This window comes from Sinohyriopsis cumingii, chromosome 17, assembly GCF_028554795.1.
Source record: "Sinohyriopsis cumingii isolate HCF-2022 chromosome 17, ASM2855479v2, whole genome shotgun sequence".
In the NCBI taxonomy this organism is placed as follows: domain Eukaryota; kingdom Metazoa; phylum Mollusca; class Bivalvia; order Unionida; family Unionidae; genus Sinohyriopsis; species Sinohyriopsis cumingii.
The window spans coordinates 95,672,620-95,698,499 of NC_142977.1; the positions used below are offsets into that span (position 1 = coordinate 95,672,620).

At 33.7% G+C, this 25,880-nt stretch overlaps 1 protein-coding gene across 1 annotated transcript in view; it reads right to left on the minus strand.

The window, feature by feature from the left end:
- Positions 1-25,880, minus strand: part of LOC149779475 (parathyroid hormone 2 receptor-like) — a 153,159-nt gene that overhangs the window by 102,264 nt on the left and 25,015 nt on the right. The window contains exon 2 of the mRNA XM_089940164.1: positions 5,665-5,767. Within this exon, the coding sequence (XP_089796290.1) occupies positions 5,665-5,755 (91 nt within the window). The 5' untranslated portion in view covers positions 5,756-5,767. The remainder of the gene's footprint in view (positions 1-5,664; positions 5,768-25,880) is intronic.

The window sequence follows — 25,880 nt, forward strand, 5'->3', positions numbered from 1 at the left end:
CCCCGGGACAAAGGCATTCGGGACAGGACAAAAGCCCCTCAATCTTTGATATTTACAACACTCTACATATCTATCTGTCTGTCTGTCTGTCCATCTATCTATCTATCTATCTATCTGTCTGTCTGTCTGTCTGTCTCTCTCTATCTATCTAGCAATCTCTCTCTCTCTCTCTCTCATCCATTTATTTATTGTAAGCATATTTATTATGATGTACAATGGTCTCCTTTACAACATTTAGTAAGTTTTTATAGTGTGTATTGTAATTTACATCTTGTGTAATGACTACGAAACAATTTAATTAAAATATATATATATATATATATATATATATATATATATATATATATATATATATCTATATATATATATATATTGGATACAATACGGGCATAATTTCATAAAATATGAATATATTGAACCTATCTGTGTATCTCACACTAGGCTACAACTCAATACACAGACTAATCCAAAATGCATGATATGTTGTATAATCATCTTAAGTGTAGAATTACCAAATTAAAGATATCAACCATGTAACTAAAGATTAAATTATTAAGATTTTCTTGTTTTTATCAAACATTCACGGTGATTGCGTGTTAAAACTGTTGTGATTCATTGGAAATAATTAGAACAAAGAAAACCATAAAATGCAGTTATTTATTTCAAGAAAGGTAAACTTGCCGGGGGGGAGGACTTTTGTCTTCTGCCTGAGTGGCTTTTGTCTTAGGGGCCTTGTGTTCTACTCCAGTCACGGGGCTTCTGTCCTAGAGGTCTTTTGTCGATATAGGTACAGGTCGAGGATTGGACATTATTGAGGACACGTGGTAAAGATATAAAAGCTAAAGGTCGTTTTGTGTTTTGGTTCTTTTTTTAAAACAGGAATAATAACCCCATTTATACAACGATAAGCCTCTTGCGAATTTACAGGCTGAAATAATTATAATAAAAAAATGAAAAAAAAGTTCAATTTTTGATGTTGTTTTAGCAAAGATATGTTGCCAGAAAATATAAAACCAAATGAAAACATGGTTGAAAAATCAAAGACTATTTTAAAGGAAACGCTGTCCAATGGGATTCTTTTTAATAATTCTAAAAATGATAATATTGAACATATTGATTAATATGTAATACTAGAAAATTAAGACTTCATTCGTCAGAAAGAGGTGGTAAATTAGATATTTTTAAATCAATCTTACCACTGTTACCAAAAAGCAGATTGACCCAAAGTTCTTATAAATAATATGGACCAGGTAATTTATTAAAAAATGGCCAACGGAAACACTAGCTGGATGATAAGGAATCAGGTCACAATTAGTACTTCCAGTTCAGTGCCCACGAATGTAGTTCTTTTCTATTTTTAGAACATTTTTTTCCTCTCTCATTTTGGTGGTGATAGAAGACGTGTATTTATGCATTTTAGGTAGGGATTTAAAGGTAATTGTTTATTCTTGAGAATATGAGCTCAGGGTGTGGTGTTCCGTGTGTATTTCGGCGACAGTGCACAGTGAGTAATAAGGCTTTGGTGATGATCCGGAAGTGAAATCTGTGTTCTGTTTACATGCTGCTCTGTTGACAGTCCAGCCTCTCAAAAAATGCAGGTCAACCTTTGACAAGAACTTCACCGTGAAGTCATCTTTGAAGGTATGTTAGACTAACATGTAATTTGTATAGACTGTCTCAGTGGAAAGGTCAGTATTGAAAAACAAATGTAGAGAACATATAGCAAAATTAATTGTGTTCTATGTCCATATATGTATGAAGTCTGATTTCTGTCATGATGCAATTATAAATCACAATCATATACGGACAGGACACTGAGCACAATGTTATTGAAAATGCACGCTATGAGACCCATTATTAGCGTTAAACATACGCCGTAAGATCTATTATTAGCGTTAAACATACGCCGTAAGATCTATTATTAGCGTTAAACATACGCCGTAAGATCTATTATTAGCGTTAAACATACGCCGTGAGATCTGTTATTATAGTGTTAAACACCTGCTTTAAGACCAATTATCAGCGTTAAACATACGCTGTGAGACTATTATTATTGTTAAATAAACCCCGTGAGACCTATTATTAGCGTTAAACATACGCCGTGAGACCTATTATTCCAGTGTTTAATATACTCTTTGAGACCTATTATCAGCGTTAAGCATACACCTGGTCTAGACAAACTTAAGACCTGAAATAGACGCTGAGATGTAAGACACGACTGGCTGAGAAATTGCATAAACCAATCATTAAAACTCACTCAACACCATACATTATTTAGGATCGGCTGTTTTAGTATATATACGTTTTTTTAGTATTGATACATATAGTAAATACTAGTGGAGCATATGGCTTGATAATGAAACTGGAACTGACATAATAAATTCTTTTGAAAAAAAAAAAACCGCAAATGAGTTGAAGCTTGCAATAATATGGTCAATCAGGGTAGTGAATTGTTAAATACAATGTTTTAAGAATGGTTGTATAAAAACATTATTTAAATGTGCCACACTTATAGTGAAGGTAAAGCTGTGGTTGCTGAAAGAATATTCGAAAATTACAAATTGAATGTACAAGTAATTCACGGCAGACAACACAAATACATATTCGGATGTTTTATTAAAAACAATAGATAATGTGATACTACAAAATAAAGGAGTTTTAAAATGACTCCTAAAGCGGCTAGTGAAAAGAAGAACAATTTCATAAGATGAATCGATCTGGTGATCCTGTTTTTGAAAGAGGAAAACCAAAACACAAAATAGATAATATAGTAAGAATATCACGTAAAAATCTATACATTCGATAAAGGATTATATTAACATCTGAAGATATATTTTAAAAAAAAAACTAATATCAAACACAACACCAATTGTTTATTAAATAATAAATTCAAATTATGAGAAAAAGCAAACCTAGAAATATTTAGAATTGAAATAAGTACTAAAATATGATTATAAAAACAATCGTGTTTGTTAAATGGAAAGTTTACAGGCCGAGGTTTATTTCATGGGTACCTTTATAAACTTTGAAAAATTTAACATTTAGTCTGTACTGATACTATTCTAGTTTCTGTAACACGGAAATCAGATAAAAAAGCTTTTGAAGTTACCCTGCTATATTGCTGGGTTCAAGTAATAAAATGAGTTTGTAATGTGTACATTACTATGAGCATCGATAGCAGTGTTGCCATGGAGACATAATCACCTGAAAATATTCAAGAAGAAAGTTCATAGAGACGTTTATTTGGAAGATCTGTTAAAGAAAGGTCTTCCAGTACCTGCCCTCTATGATATATATATATATATATATATATATATATATATATATATATATATATATATATATATATATATATATATATATATATATATATATATATATATATATATATATATATTGCAATAACCTTAGACGAAATAATGATAAAAGATGTGAATTCCTTAGCCTCTTGAATATATATAAATTAATAAAATTAATAAACAATTCTGAAAAATATTAAAGTAAAATCACCTTTTTTTAATAAAAAAAACGTTTTTGAAATATGATTTTATGATGAACCATAATTAACCCAAAATGAAAAACTGCATTCCTTGCAATTTAAAATATGCATATATACAATGTTTCCAGCTAAAGAAGCTCCTCGTCGGGAAAAAAACAACTTACATCCACAAAACAAACACAGCACACAACAGCGTAGAGATAAATTTAAAGTGTATTAAAAATGGGAAAACATCTGGTACCCCATTTCACTACCACTATAGATAACTTAATCACGAACTGTTTCTGTGAATTCTGATCCCACCATTTCTTTTTCGTAGATAGAGCGTGTTTCAAAGTATCTTTTACCTTGAGGTGGTATTGTTGCTTACGTGTTATTGCTGAGCAGTATGGACATGCGCACTATTCTAAGATAAAACAGTTATCATTATAAGTGTTTGCAAGTTTATCCCTTGGCACGAAGGTTGTAGGTTATCTGGCTTTGAATTCATTTAGTGGCTTAGTAAGGTGCTGCATAACGATTTGATTTAACAAGGTTACTTTAATATTATTCGGACGGGACTCTCTCTCTCTCTCTGTTTGACGAACATATTTGTATTAACTTGGTCACATGCCCACAATTATGTACCTTATTAACAATAATCAATTAAATAAATAAATAAATAAATAATGATACATATGGGGAATAGTTAAAATAATGTAAGTACTGATAGCTTATCTGTGACTTGTCAACTTTTGCTTATTTTTATCTATTTATTTTGCAAGTATTATATACTCAGCTTCAATGACTATACCTCAACAAACTGTCTTTATTTCTTTATTTTTTCTATAACTTTTACTTCAAATAATGAGCAGCAATTGCAAGATGCACATAAAAAAGTGATAAAATCGTATATAATTTGAGTGTTTTCAATTAAGATTTTGCCGTGTAGAAATAAAAATACACAAAGCGAAGTTAAACGATAGTATGATAACTATTTTCAACAAAATGAAATTGTTTTTAATTTGTCATTGAATTTAGTATTCCATTCCCTAGCCGCTGTCGAAAACTGTACTATATTCAGTATTATTATTTCTTCTTCTTCTTCTTCTTCTTCTTCTTATTCTTCTTCTTCTTCTTCTTCTTCTTCTTCTTCTTATTATTATTATTATTATTGTTCAGAAATTAACAAAGTTATTCTACATGGTATGCTATGATAATAGCACAGCCAAGAAGAAATCTATATAAGCTAATTTTCACTTTATATATATATATATATATATATATATATATATATATATATATATATATATATATATATATATATATATATATATATATATATATATATATATATATATTGTATTTTGTATTTTGTCAAAATGTTAAATATATACGTTTTCATTCGTTTCTAGCCAGGGAATCCATCGATGCAGGCAAATGAGCCGAAACGTATGGATTACCAGAAAGACTTTATTATTTAAAACTCAGCAGAAACTTTGTACACTTTGTGTATTAATCTAGAAATGGATGTGAACAGAGAAAAGGTGGGATACCGACATGCATACGAGAGAATCCACTGGAGAGGACAAAGTATGGAATGTTTTAAAGACTTTATTATTTTAAACTCATTAGAAACTTTTTGTGTGTGTTTGTGTGTGTGTTTGTGTGTGTGTGTGTGTGTGTGTGTGTGTGTGTACCACTTATCTTCGTACATGCCAAAAACTGTGATGTTCACTATCTTAGCGGTGGAATTCAAAAAGCGAAGTAATAACAACATCCACATTTGCAAGACAATGGACAAAAAACTCGATGCCGGTCAAAGTTAGCCTGACATTCTGCCTGTCCACTTAGATGCTGATAGCTGAATTAAACTCGAATGAACCTACTTAGAGCAGACGCGGGTGGGAAAATGATGGATTCTGCAGTAGTGAATAGAGTCTTAACTACAAAACTCAGCCTGTCCATTATAGTTGCTCTGTTGTTTAAACAATAAACGCAATAAAACACACCGAAGACTTATATTTAACGACAAATCTTCATGGCCGAAGCGAAAGAGCGGGATCAGTCAGCAACATGGGGGATCTAGGGGCATAATTTTATCTACAGGTCATCTTAGATAGAGGATTTTGTAAAGTCTGTAAGCCAAAGGTCATCTTATTCTAAACTTGATACAGAAAGCTTACCTTCGATAGGTGACGATTCCATGTCATTGGAAGTTACATTGCAGGCTATTTCTGCGTTTTGGAGAAGAATTTTCTGCTTTTCGATATCCATCTGAAAAGAAATCTGAAAGAGAACATTCTGCATTTAAATCAAATGGCTAAGAGTGCGGTTTCAAATATTTTAGCACACACCAACAGATAAATTAAATATTCCATTTTACTGTGTAATAGTCTGATAAATGATCACAACTTTTGTCCAGAGATTAAATCAAATGTTTTAGAAATAAAGTTTGGAAAGACTAAGAGCCCACTATAATGTTTAGAATTTATAAAGACCAAAAACAGCCACACCAACGGAAACATAAGAGTTGATTTATGCATCTGTCTAGTCTTTTTAGTAAAGATTTGCAGTGCGATAAACGATAGTTTTATCACATTAGCCACAATTTGTGTCGGAATGGGAAACAAGATGCAAAGCCCATCATAATATTCGCTCGTTATGTAAACACGAACAAGATTAGAAATGAATCTGAACCTTCTGCTTTTAAATCTAAATTTTAAATTCATACCTGTTAAAGAACTTTTAAGACTGTATTGTATACAAACGTAGGCCCAAAAAAATATCGAACACAATGTACAATAAAAATTTGCAAAGTGATATTTAAACACGTTTTAGAAAAGAACATAACCGGATATAACATGGACTCCTCGCTGACAGGCGTTTCGCGTACTAGTAACTGGTAGCATAAGTATATTCATAGCTCAGTTTTAGGTGTTTGGAACTACCCTCTAGTATATCATTAATGACATGTTTCATCATGACAGGTTAAAAAATAGAAAATAGAGAATGTTTGGAGAATTTTCGATTCGGATACCTGCATACAATTCTGAACACGACATTAATCGTGTCAGGCTCGATCCATGGTCATGAATCCTTTCACGTTTGATAACGCACGAATCTAGATTATTATTAAATTATTTTGGAGAAAAATCAAATTGCGCTTGATCGCCTATACAACTCTCCCCCTCCCAATACAGGGAACTATTTTTACCACATCACCTTATGCCAGTCAAATCGTGGTTCTAAGCAACATTTCACCTGTAACTTTGCTTCACATTTGCCACCATGGTAACGTAAACGGTACCCGCCAACGAAGGAACAGTCCCTTCTCGTTTATTCTATTGTCTAATTTACCAGTCTCCTACACCTGTAGTCACACGATAAATTCAAACAATTAGATTTTAAGAGGTACTACTGCGCGACAGGGACACTCGTGCGGCTCTGACCTGAATTCACCAAAAGTTAACCATGGCATCATGGAAACTTACTAACACTTCACTCCGTGACGTTTGCTCATAGTAATTGGATAATTATTTCGAGCTAAGGAATATTTCCACAGGACCGAGTTCCATAATCAAACAAATAATCACAAAAATCTAAGAATTCCTGAAAACGGAACGCTATAACCAAATGTCCATACTCCAAATTTATTACAGTATATTGTTGTTGTTGTTGTTGTAGGGTTTAACGCCATTTTTCAGCACATGATAGGCTATACATGGCAGCCAGTATTAATGGTGGAGGAAGAACCCGGGAAAACCCCAGAAAGAACCACCGACCAAGTAAAACTACCATTGTTAACAATGCTGAATGACTGCTAAATATGTAAAGGAGACTTGTTAACAATGCTGAATGACCGCTATAGATGTAAAGGAGAAAATTAACGCCATTCGGTTAATTATGAATTGGGACTTATTTTACTCCACACGATAATTATTAGTAAGGACATTTTTATTCCACACGGTAATAATAAATTGGGATTGTTTTGTCCACACGGTATTGATAAATAGGGGCATTTTACTCCACACTGCAATTATAAATAGGGACGTTTACTACACACATTAATTATGAATATAGTCTTTTAAACCCTTACAAAGTAATTATAAATAGGGACTTTTTGTTTAATCCACACTGTAATTATAAATAGGGATCTTTTTTACTTTTTACTCCACACTGTAATTATATAGAGGGACTTTTTACTACACACGGTAATTATGAATAGGACCCTGTTAAAACTCCACACGGTAATTATAAATAGGGACTTTCTCCAGCATACATTGTGTTAGAAGCGAAAGGTGCACAAGGTGACATAAGTACGCTTGAAATATGAACGTTAATACAATACATTGGATATCGGTCTGGAGCAGATTCACGTATTTCGTATGTGTCTTTATTACACAGAAGAAACATTTCTGACGCATAGAAGATGAGGCAAGCATACTTGCTTTTCTGAGGCAAGCATAATTGAACTTACTCTGTCAGTTGCAAGTGCTTGATGCGATATGGATTTACCGTTCTAGAATGGAGCAATCGACCCCAATTGTGGAGGCAACAGGTATCACATACAATCTCAATCGATTAAAGTAATTTCGTATATTCCTTATGTCGTAGAAGCCCTGAAGTCAGTGATACCAGTTGTAGCAACTGATGCAGTGTAATCACCTATTTGGGCTACCATGGTACAACATCAAAACCTCTTAAGGCAGAGGTTGCCTGAGAGGGACCAAGAGATTATCAGAATAAACTATGGTTTATAAACAGGCTGAAGCTCTAAAGACCTGATATGATAATCTGGAATAATATACAATTTGAAGCAGAATCTGCATCATTAATATTCAAGCCCCCTCTGCTGACGAAAAGGAATTTAACTCGGATGATGTGGCGACTTCTTTTTTCAGAAAACTCAAGAAAAAGACTCAACGAAACAAACCCAACAACAACAACCAAAAAAACCCGCAAACCCCCAAAGAAACAAAAATAACTTGGATTCAATGTGGTCCTTGAAGCCATCGAGTACTCCGACATCCTCGAAATAGCTGACATGACGTCACGTAATGCGAAAATAATTGTGAAGTTTGTGTCATATATATATAATTTCTAATGGCTTATTATAGGTTACTGCATTTGTATGGGAAAATATGAACGAGTTTTTTTGGATGGAATACTATACGACCTTGGTAGTGCAGTATATCCAATTGACAAAACGAGTTCATATTTTCCCATACAAAGGCAGTAACCTTTTTATTATATGCTCATTTTCTTATTCTACCTAAGGCTTAATTATATTTATAGGTTACTGCATTTGTATGGGAAAATATAAACGAGTTTTGAGATGGAATACTGCACGACCTTGGGAGTGCAGTATATCCTTCCGACAATACGAGTTCATATTTTCCCATACAAAGGCAGTAACCTTTTTATTATATGCTCATTTTCTTATTCTACTTAAGGCTTAATTATATTTATAGGTTACTGCATTTGTATGGGAAAATATGAACGAGATTTGGGATGGAATACTGCACGACCTTGGGAGTGAAGTATATCCTTCCGACAAAACGAGTTCATATTTTCCATACAAAGGCAGTAACCTTTTTATTATATGCTCACTTTTTTAATTCTACCTAAGGTTTAATTATATAAACACAATACACTACAAGAAACAATGTAAATGAATGTATGCCGCTTTCCAAACTAAATACACAAGCGCATATTCATCATTACACAAATCAACATTTTTACTGCGCACATAACACCGCCAAGATAAATTTGAAATATTTCGCGCGCTCGACATAACTTTCGAAAGAAAATAGCGTGTCTAGTTAAAACTGAAATTTGGAGTCATATTGTGAATGAATGTGCATTGCAACAACTCTTCCATTTGATCTGGAATGAATAGATTTTTATATTTTTCTCGATTCTGGAATTTCGTGATTATTGACTGGATTTGTTAGTGACGAATCCACATGAAATACATGAGATTTAATAAGCTAGGGAGAAGCGTGTTGACATCTGCAAATGTATTTTTGTTTCTGTCATTGAATGTTTGAAATCATATTGTGGGAAAAATATGAAGTCTTTCAATTGCAATTATCAAAAAGACGCTATGGAATTTAATGTTTATTTCATTTTGAGGTCGTGCAGTATTCCATCCAAAAAACTCGTTCATATTTTCCCATACAAATGCAGTAAACTATAATTACAGTACAATTCCAAAATGTGTAATCAAGCTTGAGAACTCATGACATGGCTCAAGTAATTCGGAGTTGCAGAACTAAGAAAGTACATTTTGAGGAAATTCTGGATGTAAAACTGTAAGTATATTTTTTGCCATTCTTATTACCAGCTAAGGGAGACAGTTTATGCCTTTATAGCTTGCATGTTATTTGTAGGTACCAAGCAATTTTATGAAATCTGGTGTCTATCGCAAAATCTGAAACAATATATCAGAAATTTAACGTGGAATGTAGCAAAGCAGTTGGTATGTTGCAGTCCACGAAACATCTGCTATAATTCATTCAGAAACAAATTTAATCAACCAAAACGTACTGCGCCTACTGTGCGAATGTACATGATTTGTTTACAAAGTAGTTCCTAATACACTACTGGGAACATGTGTCCTGCGCGTGGGTGCAATATGAAGGTGTGCAATATCGTAAAATATTGAACGATTCTGATAATGTAAAGTTAACGGAAAACAAATGAGCATATAATAATGATTTAATATTGACTTTATGAAACTAACTGAATAACGTCCAGTTTTGCAAGCCTTGGTGAGCAACAGGTTTACATTATTTAAAGAATGTCATCAATTAAAAACTAAATCATTATTCATTTGAGATTTTTTTTTTATCACAGTTTTTATTTCAGTTGAAATTATTTAGATACAAAGAAGAATGAACAATTTCATTCATTTTGACAGTTGCTGTACCGTTCATTTGCTGTGAGTAAAAAATAGTCCCAAGCAAAGTTGAAATAGTAAAAATAGATTATACATTTTTGCTAAAGATAAATCAAAGAATAAGAGCCATCCAAATAAGCAAAACATTTTACACAAGACAAAACATTTTTCAACACTCAATGTGAATTGTGCGTGATGTCACATTGGTTAATACGGTGCACAGTACCGGTTTGAGTTGGTCTACACGACACAGTGCATTACATTGTTGCGATAATTTTTGTGAAAAGAATATTACTGGAAGCAGAAATACACATATTTACTGTAATGTATTTGTGACCAGATGTTTGCAGTACTTGATTTGGAACATTAGACCGTACGGAAGACGTAAAAAAGATACTTTTGAGTCGGCTTGCATCGCGTATTTACCGCGTAAATATGCTGTGGTTAGATAAAGTTCTGTCAGTTGGGGAGACCGGTTTATGTCTATATTCTTCTGTGAACAAAGGTTTATTTACTTCTGCAGATTCATATTTAAACAATGCTTGTATTAAGGGTGAATTCCATGCCACAGATATACCGTCCCTCCATCTCCATACCCACCTCGCTATCAACTCAGCAACACCCTATTTTTACTGTTGTTATTGTTCTTATCTTTTGTGTTTTAGCCATTTTTCATGTTATGATACGTTATATATGACATAACAAACTCTTGTGGGGGTATATTGGCCATATTGAAACAGACGAGACCATTCTCCCCCTATACCTTTTGTATGTCGAATCGAAAAAAGGCGGCAAAAATGTTCGTGAAAATTTTTTCTCCAGAAATCGGGATTAAAAAAGTTTTCGCACGATCTGATCTAATTAATAAATAGGATACTGCACAATAATTTCATGATCTTATTTCGACCAATCAGAATCCCATAAAGTGATATGAAACCCGACACGTCTATTTACGTACCGGGTGGATATATTAACGTGTAGCAATATCAAAAATAAGAAACTGCACACACTGTATGAAAACTATTCCGACTATGTGATAACACACACCATGCACTAGTCCGAAGGAGAAAAGGAAACTGAAAAACATTGAAAAATTGAATGGTTCGTGACCAAGGATTTTACCAAAGCTATTTAAAGTTTAATAAAATGCTGAATGAAGTTAAAAAAAGAAGCACAGAATCCAGTCATTTTTGACACGGAAAGGAAATATTTCAATCAGGGAAGTAGATGGTGAGGTATTTTATTCAGAGAAGTAAATGAAGAAGAGATGTTTCGTTCCGTGCACCTCCTTAGTGATCTTGATGATCTTCGTACATGCCTATGCGTGTGTGTGTGTGTGTGTGTGTGTGTGTGTGTGTGTTACAGAATTTGAAAGTCAAATATATATTGTTTTTAAACTATAGACACGTTCGTGAACCTACTTGCATGCCTTTTGTTCAGTATCAGCTTATGTGATCAAGGTTCTCAACAAAGGGAGATATGTTCTTTCCTCCAGGTTTTACCATTTGATCTCATATGAGATTAGAACTCAATATTTTTTAAAATCTCGAATGAAATGATTTAGAGTATAGTTTTAACAGTCGAAAATCTCACAATTATATGCAAAGTAAATCAGTGTAGTATCTCAATCAAGGCAAACATTTTAGCATGTTCTCATCTATCGATTTCTCCTCTCTATCATCTTCTGTTCCTCTGGGAAATAACGTCAGTGCAATAGTGTCATGCATATAGATTTTTGGATCTGGTCTTTCCATTGTTTTCCGTCTTAATGGCGAATGATCCCATTATTGAACAGTCTCAACATAGAATCTATAATGCTTCAGGATATCTCCACAATGCCGCAAATACCCTCCATCTGAATATTCAGCAATCGTTTCTTAGCACTTTTTTGGTAATTTTTGTCTTCTCTTCTTCCCTTTTTAGTAATTAAAGCATGGAAATAAAAGATCTGAAAACGCCTCGAGTGTTTTTTGTTTGTTTTTATAAAAGCCTTTGTATATAGTTACGGTATTGCCACTCATCAATAATTTTCCATTCATCTTATGAGTGACTTTATTTGATTATTTGGAAAGTCTAGCTGAATCTTTGCTTAATTTTATGCCTGAGTTAAATTCTCGCATGCATATGGAAAGCGGAGAGCTCGATGGTTTCACAGAACCTTTAGGCAAGATAGAAACTGTCTTGGTAAAACTAAAATTAGTCAAATTCAGTCTATCTTATTGAACTACCCAGCCCCCCACCCCCCGTTCATACAAACAGATTATAACCTTATACCTTCAAATAATTTAGTTCCTTGCATTTCCAGGCTACGTTGGACTAAATCTTCTTTTATATCCCCAACAGTGGCTTTGCAGAGCAATCTTGAACAGGAAAAACTTTTTATATTCAGCTATCGAGTCCAGTAAAATGTCTAGTTTTAGTCACCGAACCCTGGATATTATCCGTATTATGTTACGACATAATGTAAGGATGTTAAGAGATCCCATTTTATGTTATTGCTGTGGCATACAAAAACCGACCTACATTTCTTGATGATTTGTTCTAAGTATGGTCAGTAATGAACTGAGCTGATGAGAAAATTACCCTCATTGCCATATCCAACTTTTAGCTTCGATTTACTGACATTGGGAAATGGAGATGCAAACGAAAAATATGAAATTATACTACATGGATGCAAGTATATAAATGGTACATGATGATTTCAATAATTTAATCAAGAATGTCGTCATTGTTCCCCCACCTTTTCTCTCTCTCCCCAAATTTTCCATATTAGCATTTGATACACAGTTGTCATGTTGGAATATAATTCAAATATTTTTAACATGAAGGGAGAGAGATAATTAAGTTGTTAAAACTTGTGTCCAACCACGCTGTATCATATTGTAACAATAAAAGAAGTTTAAATTACACGTCACTTAGGCAGTACCGATAAAAACGAGCTAATAATGGCTTTATGATCTAAAACGAGTATTAACAAAATTAATATAAGTAAATCTAACAGTATGTGAACATTCACAACAAATATATGAACAATATGGCAAAAAGTCCTTTCATGGTCCTGCGAAAGACAACTGCATACTAGCAAGAAATGATCAAAGTCGGAAATATAAATAGTTTGGCAACGAGTACAAAGAGTCGTATCCAGAGATGAACAAAGATTAGCCACAATATTGGTAGCAACTCGATATGATTCAACAGAGGCTGAAGTTTCTCGCTATCTGCGATATCACAGGCGTAATAAAACTGCCGTCTTGCAGTAACATCTACATTCTATTAAGCGATACAAGGCACAGTTGTGTTATTTACAGACTTTATATTTAACAGTATATTTATATAGTAAGATATAGTAAGCAGTCTATAAACGTCTCCAACAAAGCTAGTTTGTTTACTCTGACTCGTGGATTTTGATAATTGATAAGGCAGAGAAAAACATTTGTTTTGCAAAATAAACTGTAGGTATCAACAAATTTGCTAATAAAGCCAGTTTATTGATATAGTTTGTTGGCTTTAATAAGGAAAGCAGTCAATAAACTCAGCTCAACATCAGTCCGTGAACATGTGGATGTCCATTGTGCGTGATGAATGTAAAATCTATCGCATTACATCTCTATGGTCTTAAACTAAGTTCTTGAAAAGAGAAAAAACCGACAGGTTTTGTAAAATCTAACAAATAATTTTCCACAAAAGGCAAAGTGAAAATTTAATTAAAAAAAACCTGATAGAAGTACGAATCAAACCCTAATAGTCCAAAACGTTATACCACTAGTCCTAATGAATAAGTTGGAATCAAATTCAAGTGATGTTTGATCCAGCGCTGTAGGCGTCGATGTGCATGTAGTCTCTAACGTGCTAATGTACCAGTAGCCTGAAGTGTGATTATTTACCAACAGTCTTCCATTTAATCTCACTAATGTAACCATGACGTCCTTATTGAACTCACTATAATTCCAGATTAATGTTTCTGTCCAAGAATATTTTTAAGAGCACTTTGTATTTTCAGTAAATAAATTATTGAATAAATAAATTCACCCAAATCAAATATTGAAAACGACAATAAGACTGATTACACCTAAATATATTAAAGCAAGAATGAATAATTTCTCAAGTAAACAAGATTTTATATTTAAAAAACTAAGACACAAAAGAAAAACCCGGATGAGGGCCAAACTTCTTTTCTAGAACGATCTAAGTTATAATTAGACAAGGCCTTTTTAGTAAAATTATAAGAAAGAACGCGGTAAACAAAAATCATTGATTCAAACTAAGACAATACTCATAATATTTAATCTGTTCTCAGAAAGACTAGCTCTAAACAGGTAAGCAATGAACTTGATTGTGGTTCAGACAAGTACAAAATACAATTACATACAGCATATAATGAATATAAAACCAAACAAACAAGGCAAAAAGGTTTCGCAACTATGTATTGAACTGGGTATTGTAATAGTCTCATGTCCTAGCTTCTCTGTAAATGGAATATGCCGCCCTTGTTAACTTCAAAATTAATAAAACTTGATAGAAATATATACATATTAATAAACCTTGATTTAGAATTTTTATCTTATCGTCTATTCTGTCATACTTAGACGCATTAATACCGAAATTTCTGCAAGAATATGTGTCTCAATACCCAATAACTAATGCATATGTCACCTTTGTAATCAGATGTACTTTCATTAGAAACAATCAAGTCACTTTTCTTAGAATAGTATGTTAGTCCTAGTTTCAGAGTAGTCAAAATATGTAATAGTTACCGATCCATGCCTAATTCAGGGGGATTCAGAAGAAACATCATCTTCTACTTTGTAGGACAAGAGCAATGAACGTGGAAAAACACAGTGTTAAAATTGCATATTTCTAAAAAAAAAAACACAACTAGAAGCTCATTTATAAATACAATATAGAAACAAAGAGGATGATATTGCACATTCACGTGTACATCTGAACACCTGAAACACGTTATATGTTCTGGGATAGATAGCGATAATAAATAATTTATAAAATATGCCATCATGCGATGCAGTGTCACTATATCAAGAAAAGCTGCATTCACTTCGCTTCTCATTTGCAATAAGCATGGTGCACCATCCACCATTTCGAGGACAAAAAGTGAAGTCGTATTGCAACCCAACCATTACTCCTACTTCAAGAGAAATCATTGGAAACTCAGACAATTTCAGATTAGAATGTATCCTCTTTTTAAAATATTTGCTAGAAACCTAACACATTTCTGTAAGAAGTGTTATTGCCCTAAAATTGTTCGGATATCTTTTATTTTCTCCCTTAAAAAGGATAATTATCAAACATGCATCATTTACATTGCCAAGCCTCCTGGCATTTCCATTCTGGACATCTGAAAAGAGAGAAGCAAGTTCGTCAAGCGGTATGGGATCTAATTCTCCAATAACATGGTTTCTTTCCATATCTTAAAAGATTTCTTTCCATATCTTAAAGGATTTCTTTCCATATCTTAGTAGATTTCCTAACTCCTCATGAAACATCTTAATATCAAACGATTGGCTTCAAAATACTCTGCCACTGAACTAAATTACATGTAGGATCTCAAACAATAGTGAAATTAAATATCACTTTAAGTTTTTTAAAAATATCTTTTGTCGTTGCGCAGTGGACGTTGTCCTCGGGGTTCTTCTCAATGTTTTCATTTTCATGATTTTCTAGAAAGTTATCGAAAGGATGCCTTGGCAGTTTTATAAAGAACGAAAGAGATATCTTTTTGACCACAAATATTCAACTGAAGTATACACTCATGCCTTCTTTTAACACATGTTTTATGCAAATCTTTTAACTTATCATTGCAGAGAAAGGCTATAAGAAAGGGTTGGCGTAGGATTTTTCTACTTGCCTCAGCTAACTCGAAACAAAATAGTCCGCGATATTTACAATACATTATTAACGTTGCTACAAGTGACCCAATTACTACCCTGATCAGTAACACTACCACATGTTACACCTACTATCAAACCTTTAACATTTTAGTCTGTGGTTCGCCCAAGAGTTGCTGCAATCGTACATGTAGCTGTAAATTTCGTAGCAATTATTAATATAGACAATTGTTTTGAACTTTCGTCTAATCGTAATCCTTCTTTAATTTTTACATTTATATTATTAACATTTTCTTTAGGTTGTTTTCTACATTTGTTATACGTGCAACTATGCATGATATTTTCGACCATTAATTTGCAACAGTATTGCAAAATCTACGTTATGCTTCTTCTATATATATACACACATACATATACATATATATATATATATATATATATATATATATATATATATATATATATATATATATATATATATATATATATATAATCCCACAAATAGCCATAGTGTGTCATCACGATGTTAAATTTTTATTGATCGCATATCGTCCCAAACGTAATGTTAAAGTTTCCATAGAGGACCATGCAGTATCCCTATACTACTAGTGCTTATATAAACCTTAATTTATGGGTCTTTTAAAAATATTCGACCAAACACTAGTTACAAGAAATAATAAATATTTTTGAACACACGATACAATTTAAGATTTTCCTTCGTCATTGCCCTTGCTGTTTGTTTAAAAAAGTAATATCTCGCAATCCGAACTGACATTTCATAACACGTCTTTTAAACATTGAGCCTTTTTGCATCATTGCTGTGGTAGTTTAATGCAGTTTAATTTCAGTGTATCCACTTGGGCCTGTTAATCATGCTTTGCATGGTCTTTGTGCACCTCCATTCTCACCAGATGAAACCATCTTGCGATGCACACTGCTTAATTAATTAAATTTCCGCTTATCTTGTCCCCAGTAGACACTTATAGTCAACATCTACTTAAATGATCGATGCACGTGTATCGGACAGAAAGCGCATACCGTAAATAACTATGAACTTGATTGGTGCCCAGTGTGTACTCCTCTGGAAGATGTACGCCAGATAAAATTTGAGTCATCAGGGTGTAGCTCGTACTGCTAATCTGGTTGTTGTTGTTGTTGTTGTGGGGTTAACGCCATTTTTCAGCACACGCTATGCGTGGCGGCCAGTATTAATGGTGGAGGAAGAACCCGGGAAAACCCCCAGCTAATCTGGATGCACAGACATCCAGTCAATTTGTAAAATCACAAGGGTAGAAAAAGGTAAAAAAGGAAGAAAAAAGATCATATCTAAAGAGAAAATAACGTGCATGTATTCCTTTTGTACAAATATCAATAAGTAATTGTGAAATACATACTACTGTCATGTCATGTCACACTCTTCTTATGCAAACTAATAGAAAATTGACACTTTTCTAAAGGAACATTAATCAATTTGATGACTAAGACGAGTTTTACGTGTGTTCATCGATTACCAGCAATTGATGAATTAGAAATGACTACTTTGTGATAAGTATTCCGAAAGATTCCCAATAATGCACTCCTACAAGGAATTATGAATTATTGCTACTTAACTCTACCAACATTTTGAGGAGTGCCTTTTCCAGTAACATTTTTCAGTCCATTTTAAGTTCAGGCAGATCGTTACTAACATTTTGAGGAGTGCCTTTTCCAGGAATATTTTTCAGTCCAATTTAAGTTCAGGCAGATCGTTAAAGTAAAATTCTCTTCTTCTGGATCCTGTGGAACATTATTTGATGGAGTAACCTTAAAGACATACATAAAAAAAGGTTTGGAACAATTCATCGGTAGGTGGGGGAGGGGGAGAGATCACAGATAATAAGACAAATGCAGCGCAGGAAGATAGAATATAATCAATGAAAATACTTGCTGAAGTGAATCATTGGTTTACAATTCCCCCAGTGAACAAATAAAACAATTGAAAAGGGATTGATTTGGTAATTGCAAAGAGCTGTAATGGAATTAACTAGAAGAATGCTATCGAGTTGTGTATCTAATACACAATGTATTTATCGTTTTGAAGTAGTAGGCTCTGTACCGTACAGTTTTTAATATAAGAATGTCGCCCACTATTTCTTGTCATGCACTGTTCGACGAACTCTGACTCATGAAATTTGGTTTTTAGTTTTATTTTCTAGTATTTGCAATATTTCGTCCATCAGTCCTGATGACCAGTTTAAGTGAATATCTACAACATTTTTGATAAACGAGATCCCTGGTCTTATAACGAATATTAGGACTAGCTGGTTGCGGGTCTATAACTTGGCAACGCTTCGATCGGAAGATGTTTCACTTTATTCTTGGGTATCTTGTTTGTGGTCGTGAGTCGTCATTCCTCTCACCAAAATGTGACATAGATTTACCTTAGCTTTGACAGATGTAGGCTGTTGGACACAGTCTGGCGCCATATATAGATGTAGTATGTAAACTGAAGCCAGTTGTTTTTTTTTTTGTTTTGTTTCTGCACTACATTTTGTTTTTCTGGACAAGATCATGCTCCTGGTTGACTGATAAGTGGTATGGACAGACTCCTTTGGTCTGAGCAGCAAAACACACCATATTGGCCAATGCAGGTCATTTAATAATGCACATAGTAGGGAAAGTCCTGCAATTTATGTTGCATGACCAAGACACACTCTGACATGCAGATCTGGTGTTGTAAACAGGTGCTAACACTACTGTGACGATAAGAGAGAATTTTTTTAATCTCCCGAGAAATGATAGCCAATGGGAGAAAAAAACATTTATTATATACCCTTGTAATCCTGCAACTGTTCAAGCCATGTTTCCATATTACACACCTGGATTTGAACTACTTAGCTCTCTTCTTTGACGTCATGCATTGATGTGAATCAAACGTATTACACATCCCAATTTGTTTTGAATTTCAATCATATTGTAAAACAAAATATTTAGAAATCGTTAAAGAGGTGGTATGCAACAAATGCAAAACCGCATTTTTGCTTTGTTCTTTGTCGGAGATAAAACACGTTTGATATGGCTTATGTATATATTTCGTTTAGACGACCTCGTATCAAAATCCTTCGTTATGCCGACTTGGAACAAAACAAGCATATAGTTTTGTGCATTTATCAGTAGTTCAAGGTTTTATTAAATACGTGTTATATGGCTTTAACTTGGCCATTTTTGCCTCTTAAAATGTTTTTAAAAAATATATATTCTATTCTATCTTGTATTACCAAATGAGATTCGCATAAAGGAAACGACTGAACTTCAAACAATACAAATATACATATATAAATTAAAAGAGGCAAAATACCGCAAGTGAAATAAATTAAACAGAAGAAATGCATTTCAATCTCTGCTATTAACTGTTGAACGGGAATGCAGTCTAAGAGTCTGTCCAGGGAAAATTAGGAAGGTATGAATAAGTTCGAAAAGAAAAAAGATATTACTTGAACAAATTAATCATAAATGTGGGCCTAAAATTGACCACCCAAGTTTCTCTTGTGAAATAGTTAACTTCAGGAAAATCGTTGTTGAACTTGGTCACAAGTTAAAAAGTAGGTTTCCAAGAAAATGTCATACTTTTCACAACTTGTACTACGATTGAATTTAACTGGAAACATATGTAAAAGTTCAAACTATCAAATGTATGGCAAACTAGATCATACTTTGTTTTTCAATTAATAGCAACGATGGCCACAATGTGGAATAGGCATCCCATTTGCAAACTTAAAACGCCTTGATGTCGAGATACTTAATTCGGCACAATAATCAAAATGTCGAACTAATGAGAAGTCAGCGACGTAATGAGAATAAATCCCTATGTTATTTTCATTAAGCTTTTCTTAAAACAGCTTACCTAATGAATTCGACAGAAACTTGGAGCTAGGAATAGATGCACTAGGCTCGTTATTAGTCCAACCAGTATCTATATTGAGTAGGTAAATATCATATTTACACTCCAGATGTTTTTTATTCAGTCTAACTGTTACCCAAGAACTGGTACTGTAAGTTTCAGTACAATTCTTTTCAGCTATTAAAGGTCTACTAGTGCACTCCCACGACTTTCGTTTATAGTATTAATTTAACCTTTACGAAGCGATTTGTATAGCTATTATGTCATCTGCCTCATCATTAATGAAAATAATGACTACAGAACACCGACTTTTTTATCGTTGGAGACTAATTAGTTCTGAGGCTCTGGGAGTAAATTACCTTCCTTGTTTAGATATACACATTTGTGTCAGTGGATCCTGGTCTAGGTCGGATTCACACCCACAACCGTTGGTTGCAAATGTGACTAGTAATGCTTGTTCTATGTGGAAAGTATATCATTTATTATTATTATTATTATTATTATTATTCACCACATTGTGTACAGAATCATATACGGTAATATAAAAAAAATTGGCCTTTAATATTGTTTATGTAAACTTCTAATGCTACTTCATATATTTTTATCTTTTTGTTAGGTGTTGAAAGAGATTTTTTAGAACCAGCATCCAGAAGATAATGTGCAAGAGAGAACCCAAACGATACCAATCACACAGTCAACAGTAGATGGTGTGACATATCCTGGTGTGCATATTGATGTCAACGAGAACTTTCAATGCATTTCCAATGTTCGAATGGTTGGTAAAGCTTCATATGATAGTATATGGCCTCGTGCATGACAGCATACTAGTAAATCAATAAAGATATGTCATTACTTATTGCGGAAAAGCTCTGCAATGTGTTGGTTGTATGTCAAACATTATGATCAGCCATAGTTTATATTGGTAACGAAAGAGGTTCGATGCATTTCGCATTTATTGTTCAACATACATAAACTTAAAAGAATGACCACCTTATCTGCAAAGGTACTCACTAGAATTTGCCAAAAATATTTTTCATGTGTTGCTTTTGTTTCAGGGACTAGACATACCATCATATAGTATTGCTGTTGAATGTCAGACTGACAGGATACTTAAGAGATCCAAGAGAATTCAAGCATTAGCGAGAGGAAAACAAATTGATTTTGGTAATAATAATACATATATAGCTAGTTCCATGAATGAATGCACACTCCACTACGAGATATTTCAACTCATCAAGTTTAGTAACATCTTTCATTCATGCTGTGCATGTGTACTGTTGTAATTCAGTGATGTAAAGTGACTCAATGCTATAACTTCACCATTAAAAATTAACAAGCAAATGACATAGGTAACATTTTATTAACCAAGTTCAGTATGATGGTGTAAGCAACTGTCTCAGTATACCAAGCACGTGTCCACTTTTTGTTACTGAAAAATAATACATTGTTATTGATAAGCATATTCATGAGAATTACTGATCTGTGTGAAAACCGTTGTAACCAGTATACACATGTATGATATTTCACATTTCACAGATTGTCAGGTAAATGTCCGGCAGAGATGGAGCAAAGGCATTCAGTATTCTTTATACATCCCTACAGATAGTGAAATGGAGGCCAAATAGATAGTTTTGATGAACCGGACACAGACCCTGATACTGATGTTCATGATACTGATGATGAGTGTTCCATGATAAGGGAGCCTGATGATTCAAGCTACAAACCAGACGAGAGTGACCCAATGGATCCCAGCTTCAACTTATACCTCTGGAAAAGGGTAATGCAAATTGCATGACTTCAGCATGTATGAAATCATTACTGAGTTGATGGTGCTATCAAATTCTTACGATTACTATTTAATCAAAACAAAGTCCAGGATTTTAATCAAATTAAAATTGGTGCAGATTTATATTTGTAGCACATATTTAAAATCATATATTGTAACAAAATAATTATACATTCAAATATTATTTATGTTTGTTAAAATTAATACCATTTTAACTTTTATTCCTATTTATAAATTTTTGTTATAAAAATTTTCAGCATGTATATAGGCAGTGGATGAAATTCTTCTTTCTTAAATTATGGAGGGAAACATTTCTTCTTTCAGAATATGTTGAAACGTTGATGGCAGCACTGGAGGAAATGGTCAGGAAACCAGTCAGTTGATAGTTACCACCATCTCTATGCATCCAATCCCTGAGGCCAGACAAGTCGACGAATCTCTAGGCTCTCACATCACGATTGGCAAGATAACTACAAGCGCTTGAAACATGTGTAGTTACTACCTTCACTTGGAAACTTCTGCTTGATTGCATCTACTGCACAGGACGGAAAAGCAACTCGGATTTCACGGCCAAGATATCCCCATCACCATCTTACCAGCTGCCTGTATGCAGTGCATCTATTACGACTGAAAATAGAATATGCAACATTTTAGACTTGAATAAAGTTATATTGTGTCACCTATTCTGGTTTACACTTGTTTATTTCAAGTTTTCTGAGTCAAGACCATTAGCATAAAATTAGACTTTACTACGACCAATGGTAGGATGCTAGATGAATCTTAAGTGAATAGGAACAGACAACAGTATGTTTTAAATGTCATAGTGCAGAGTCTGTTCAAGAAATGACATTATTGTTCGATTGAAGTTACAGCGTTTTTTATGACAATTTCCAGTATAACAGGCAAATGATGCTAGCAAGATTTATTTTTGAAAGGTTTTCGCGAAAACTCCACGTAAGAAAAATGTCACATTTTTTCAATGAATGAGGGATTTCATGAATTTATGAGTGACTTTGTATTATATATATGTGTATATCGCAATCACTCTTCACAAAAGAGACCCGATATTGGCCCCATAACTAATGTGTGAACATTTTGCCTATAATTGGTTGCGTACTCTGACATAATGTCCTCGCGATTTCCATACTGCTGTCTGTAGGCATATGCTTCCAGGACACATTTGTCCAAGCAAACTGTCAGAAATCCAGGATGATCGATGATACAATCCACACTGAGCTCCTCAGTCTTATCCAAAATCACACTGATCTCTTTACAGCATCTACACTCTTCAACTGTTTCTTTACTGCTGCAAGTTCCACACGAACATCTGAATAAATCATTATACGTGGTAAATACGCTCTATTACAATTATTGTGTTAGACAGCAAACTTGTAGCTCTTGCATTATCAAGTGCAATATATATATATATATATATATATATATATATATATATATATATATATATATATATATATATATATATATATATATATATATGTGTGTGTGTGTGTGTGTGTGTGTGTGTGTGATAAATGGTATGACGTTTGTTGTACCTTTTGTTAATAATGTTAATAAAGCATTTGTTTATACACCTGTCACAGTCCGATTCTTAGTGTTAAAATGTAACACCACTAGTTACTGATGAACCAAACGTTACTGATGAACCAAACTAAATGAAAATCTTTTCTGAAGACATCCAACAAGCTTTTACTTAAAATTCGTTTACTTCTCTTTTCATTATGAAATTGAAATAACATTAACGAAAGAATAATAAGATTAGAAATAATTCCAATAATGATAATAGTAATTACCAGAATGTAAAGCCCAAGCGCTGCTCAGCTTGAACATGCACTGTGTTCTCTTCAGGGCCTTGATCTTCGTCTGGTTCGGGCCGAAATTGAATATGGCCTCACTTCATAGCGAGCAGACTCTTCTTCATACTCATGAAGTTGGCAATCTTCAAGGGGTTCACCTTCCTCAAACGACGAAGATATGCGTGAAAAATTTGCCATAAATTCGCTAGTGTTGTCACTATCAGCCCTGATCATCTCATACGCTAAACTTGAGGGACTTTCCGACTGTGCGTCACTTCCGGAAATACGATTTTTCCACCGGAAATGTATAAATATTTCCGGAGCGTTTTCCGTAAAACATCGATGTATGCTCAAATAATCTTAATTTCCTCCTCTGTGGGTTAAAACCTACATCCAAAATGCACATTTCCTAGTTATTTAGCGAACAATGAACATTGTGATATATAACGTGTATTTGACTCTAGTAGACCTGTAAGTCTCTGTGTCGAGAAATCAACCAATCAGTTTATGGGTCTCTTAGTTAAAAAGCGCATGTCACTCAAGATAAAATATAGCCAATAGGCTTTGATACACGTCTCTGTATTAAGTTTCATTACTTTTGTTGTGAAATACCGCAATACTGATGGTAATTTGCTTAAGAACCGTATGTATTCGCTTATACGTCGAGTTCAACTGCAAGCCACACCACCCAGATCTGACTACCGTGTGTACTCGCTTATAGATCAAGTCTAACTGCAAACAATATAGACCCCGATCTGTCGTCGCAACAGTTTGTTAGGAGTGAAAAGACGAACAAGCAACACTGATGCTGATCTGCCGGCCTATTATACGACGGCAGATCAAGGTTTGTCTTATTTGCAGTTTGTAGGTCATCTTGTTAATAAGCCTCGATGACTTCTCACACAGTAAGAAGAATGGCTAAACCCCTCGGCACAATCGTAAAGCTGTCTTGGGTACATGCTAACGCTTGCGAGTGATCTGGATTAAATCATGAATTACTTTTACGACATTACAAATAATTATTGTGCTGACGATACATATAACGACGCTTGGTACATGACGGACAACATAATGTAGAGCCATACGATAGAGGCAACTGAGCTAAATAGAGACTTAATTAAGTTAGCATATGTGTATTTGTTGTTCGCTGACACGCCAAAATAGTGTAAGACTATCAAAGAGAATCATTTGTTTTCATTTCTTGCTCTATTGATTTTTTCCAGTCATTATTTTGTGTTAATAATGCTTTTTTTTCAACATAATGTGACATTACAAAAGAAAGCAATCAATAAAATAAAAATGTGTCAGAAAGAATTGCTCATTTGCTGTCTTGATTCAATTTTTTTCCTAATCGATTGGGTAATTCCTATCTAGCCTCATTACTCCGCAAGTATTCATTCTTCTGTTTCTCAGTTTCCTTTACAGTATATTTTCAGTTGCTTTTCTTTTCCCTCGGACTTCTATTGTAATTCTGTTTTGCAATGTTTGTCAAATGATATATTTTGTATTGTAAGAATTATTGCGCTTTTACGTCTTTTCTATTTTCTTATGACTTTTACAACCATTAATTTTTACACTGACGATTTTATTGCTCCAACTAAATTCATAACGGCCGAAGTAATTGAACAGTAGTACGATAGCTGGTGGTTCTGGTTTGCAAAACGAGGAACAAGATGTGTGATAGTTATCGGTCACTTTCTTCATGTAGTCGTATCTTATACTCCTATTGGACAACGTGCTCATTATAAAGGTGTTCGTAATAAATAGCTGGTCTTACTACTCACAAACGTTTGAGATAGATAATACTACACAAAGGCAAGTTGTGAATCACTATCTCCTTTCTTCTGCTCTTTTTCATCGTTAGGATTTCCATTGTCTGCACTTGTACGTCTGAATATTCAATATATGTTACAAAACCAGTTCATTATCTAGTTTCAGGGTTAAATCTTTATTCATTCTAACATACTAGCCATGTTTAACACGCAGTAAATAAAAGCAAAATTATGTAGACGGGCCCAATTAAGAACAGCATGAATTATATGCATATTATACAAAGGTTTTTCGAGCTGTCACGATCCTGATTTAAAATGTATACATTTTTGGTGAAAAATATAGATTCAAAATTCAGTTTTAGAATTGCAACGTTATAAATTATGTTTCTTGGTAGCGTTGATG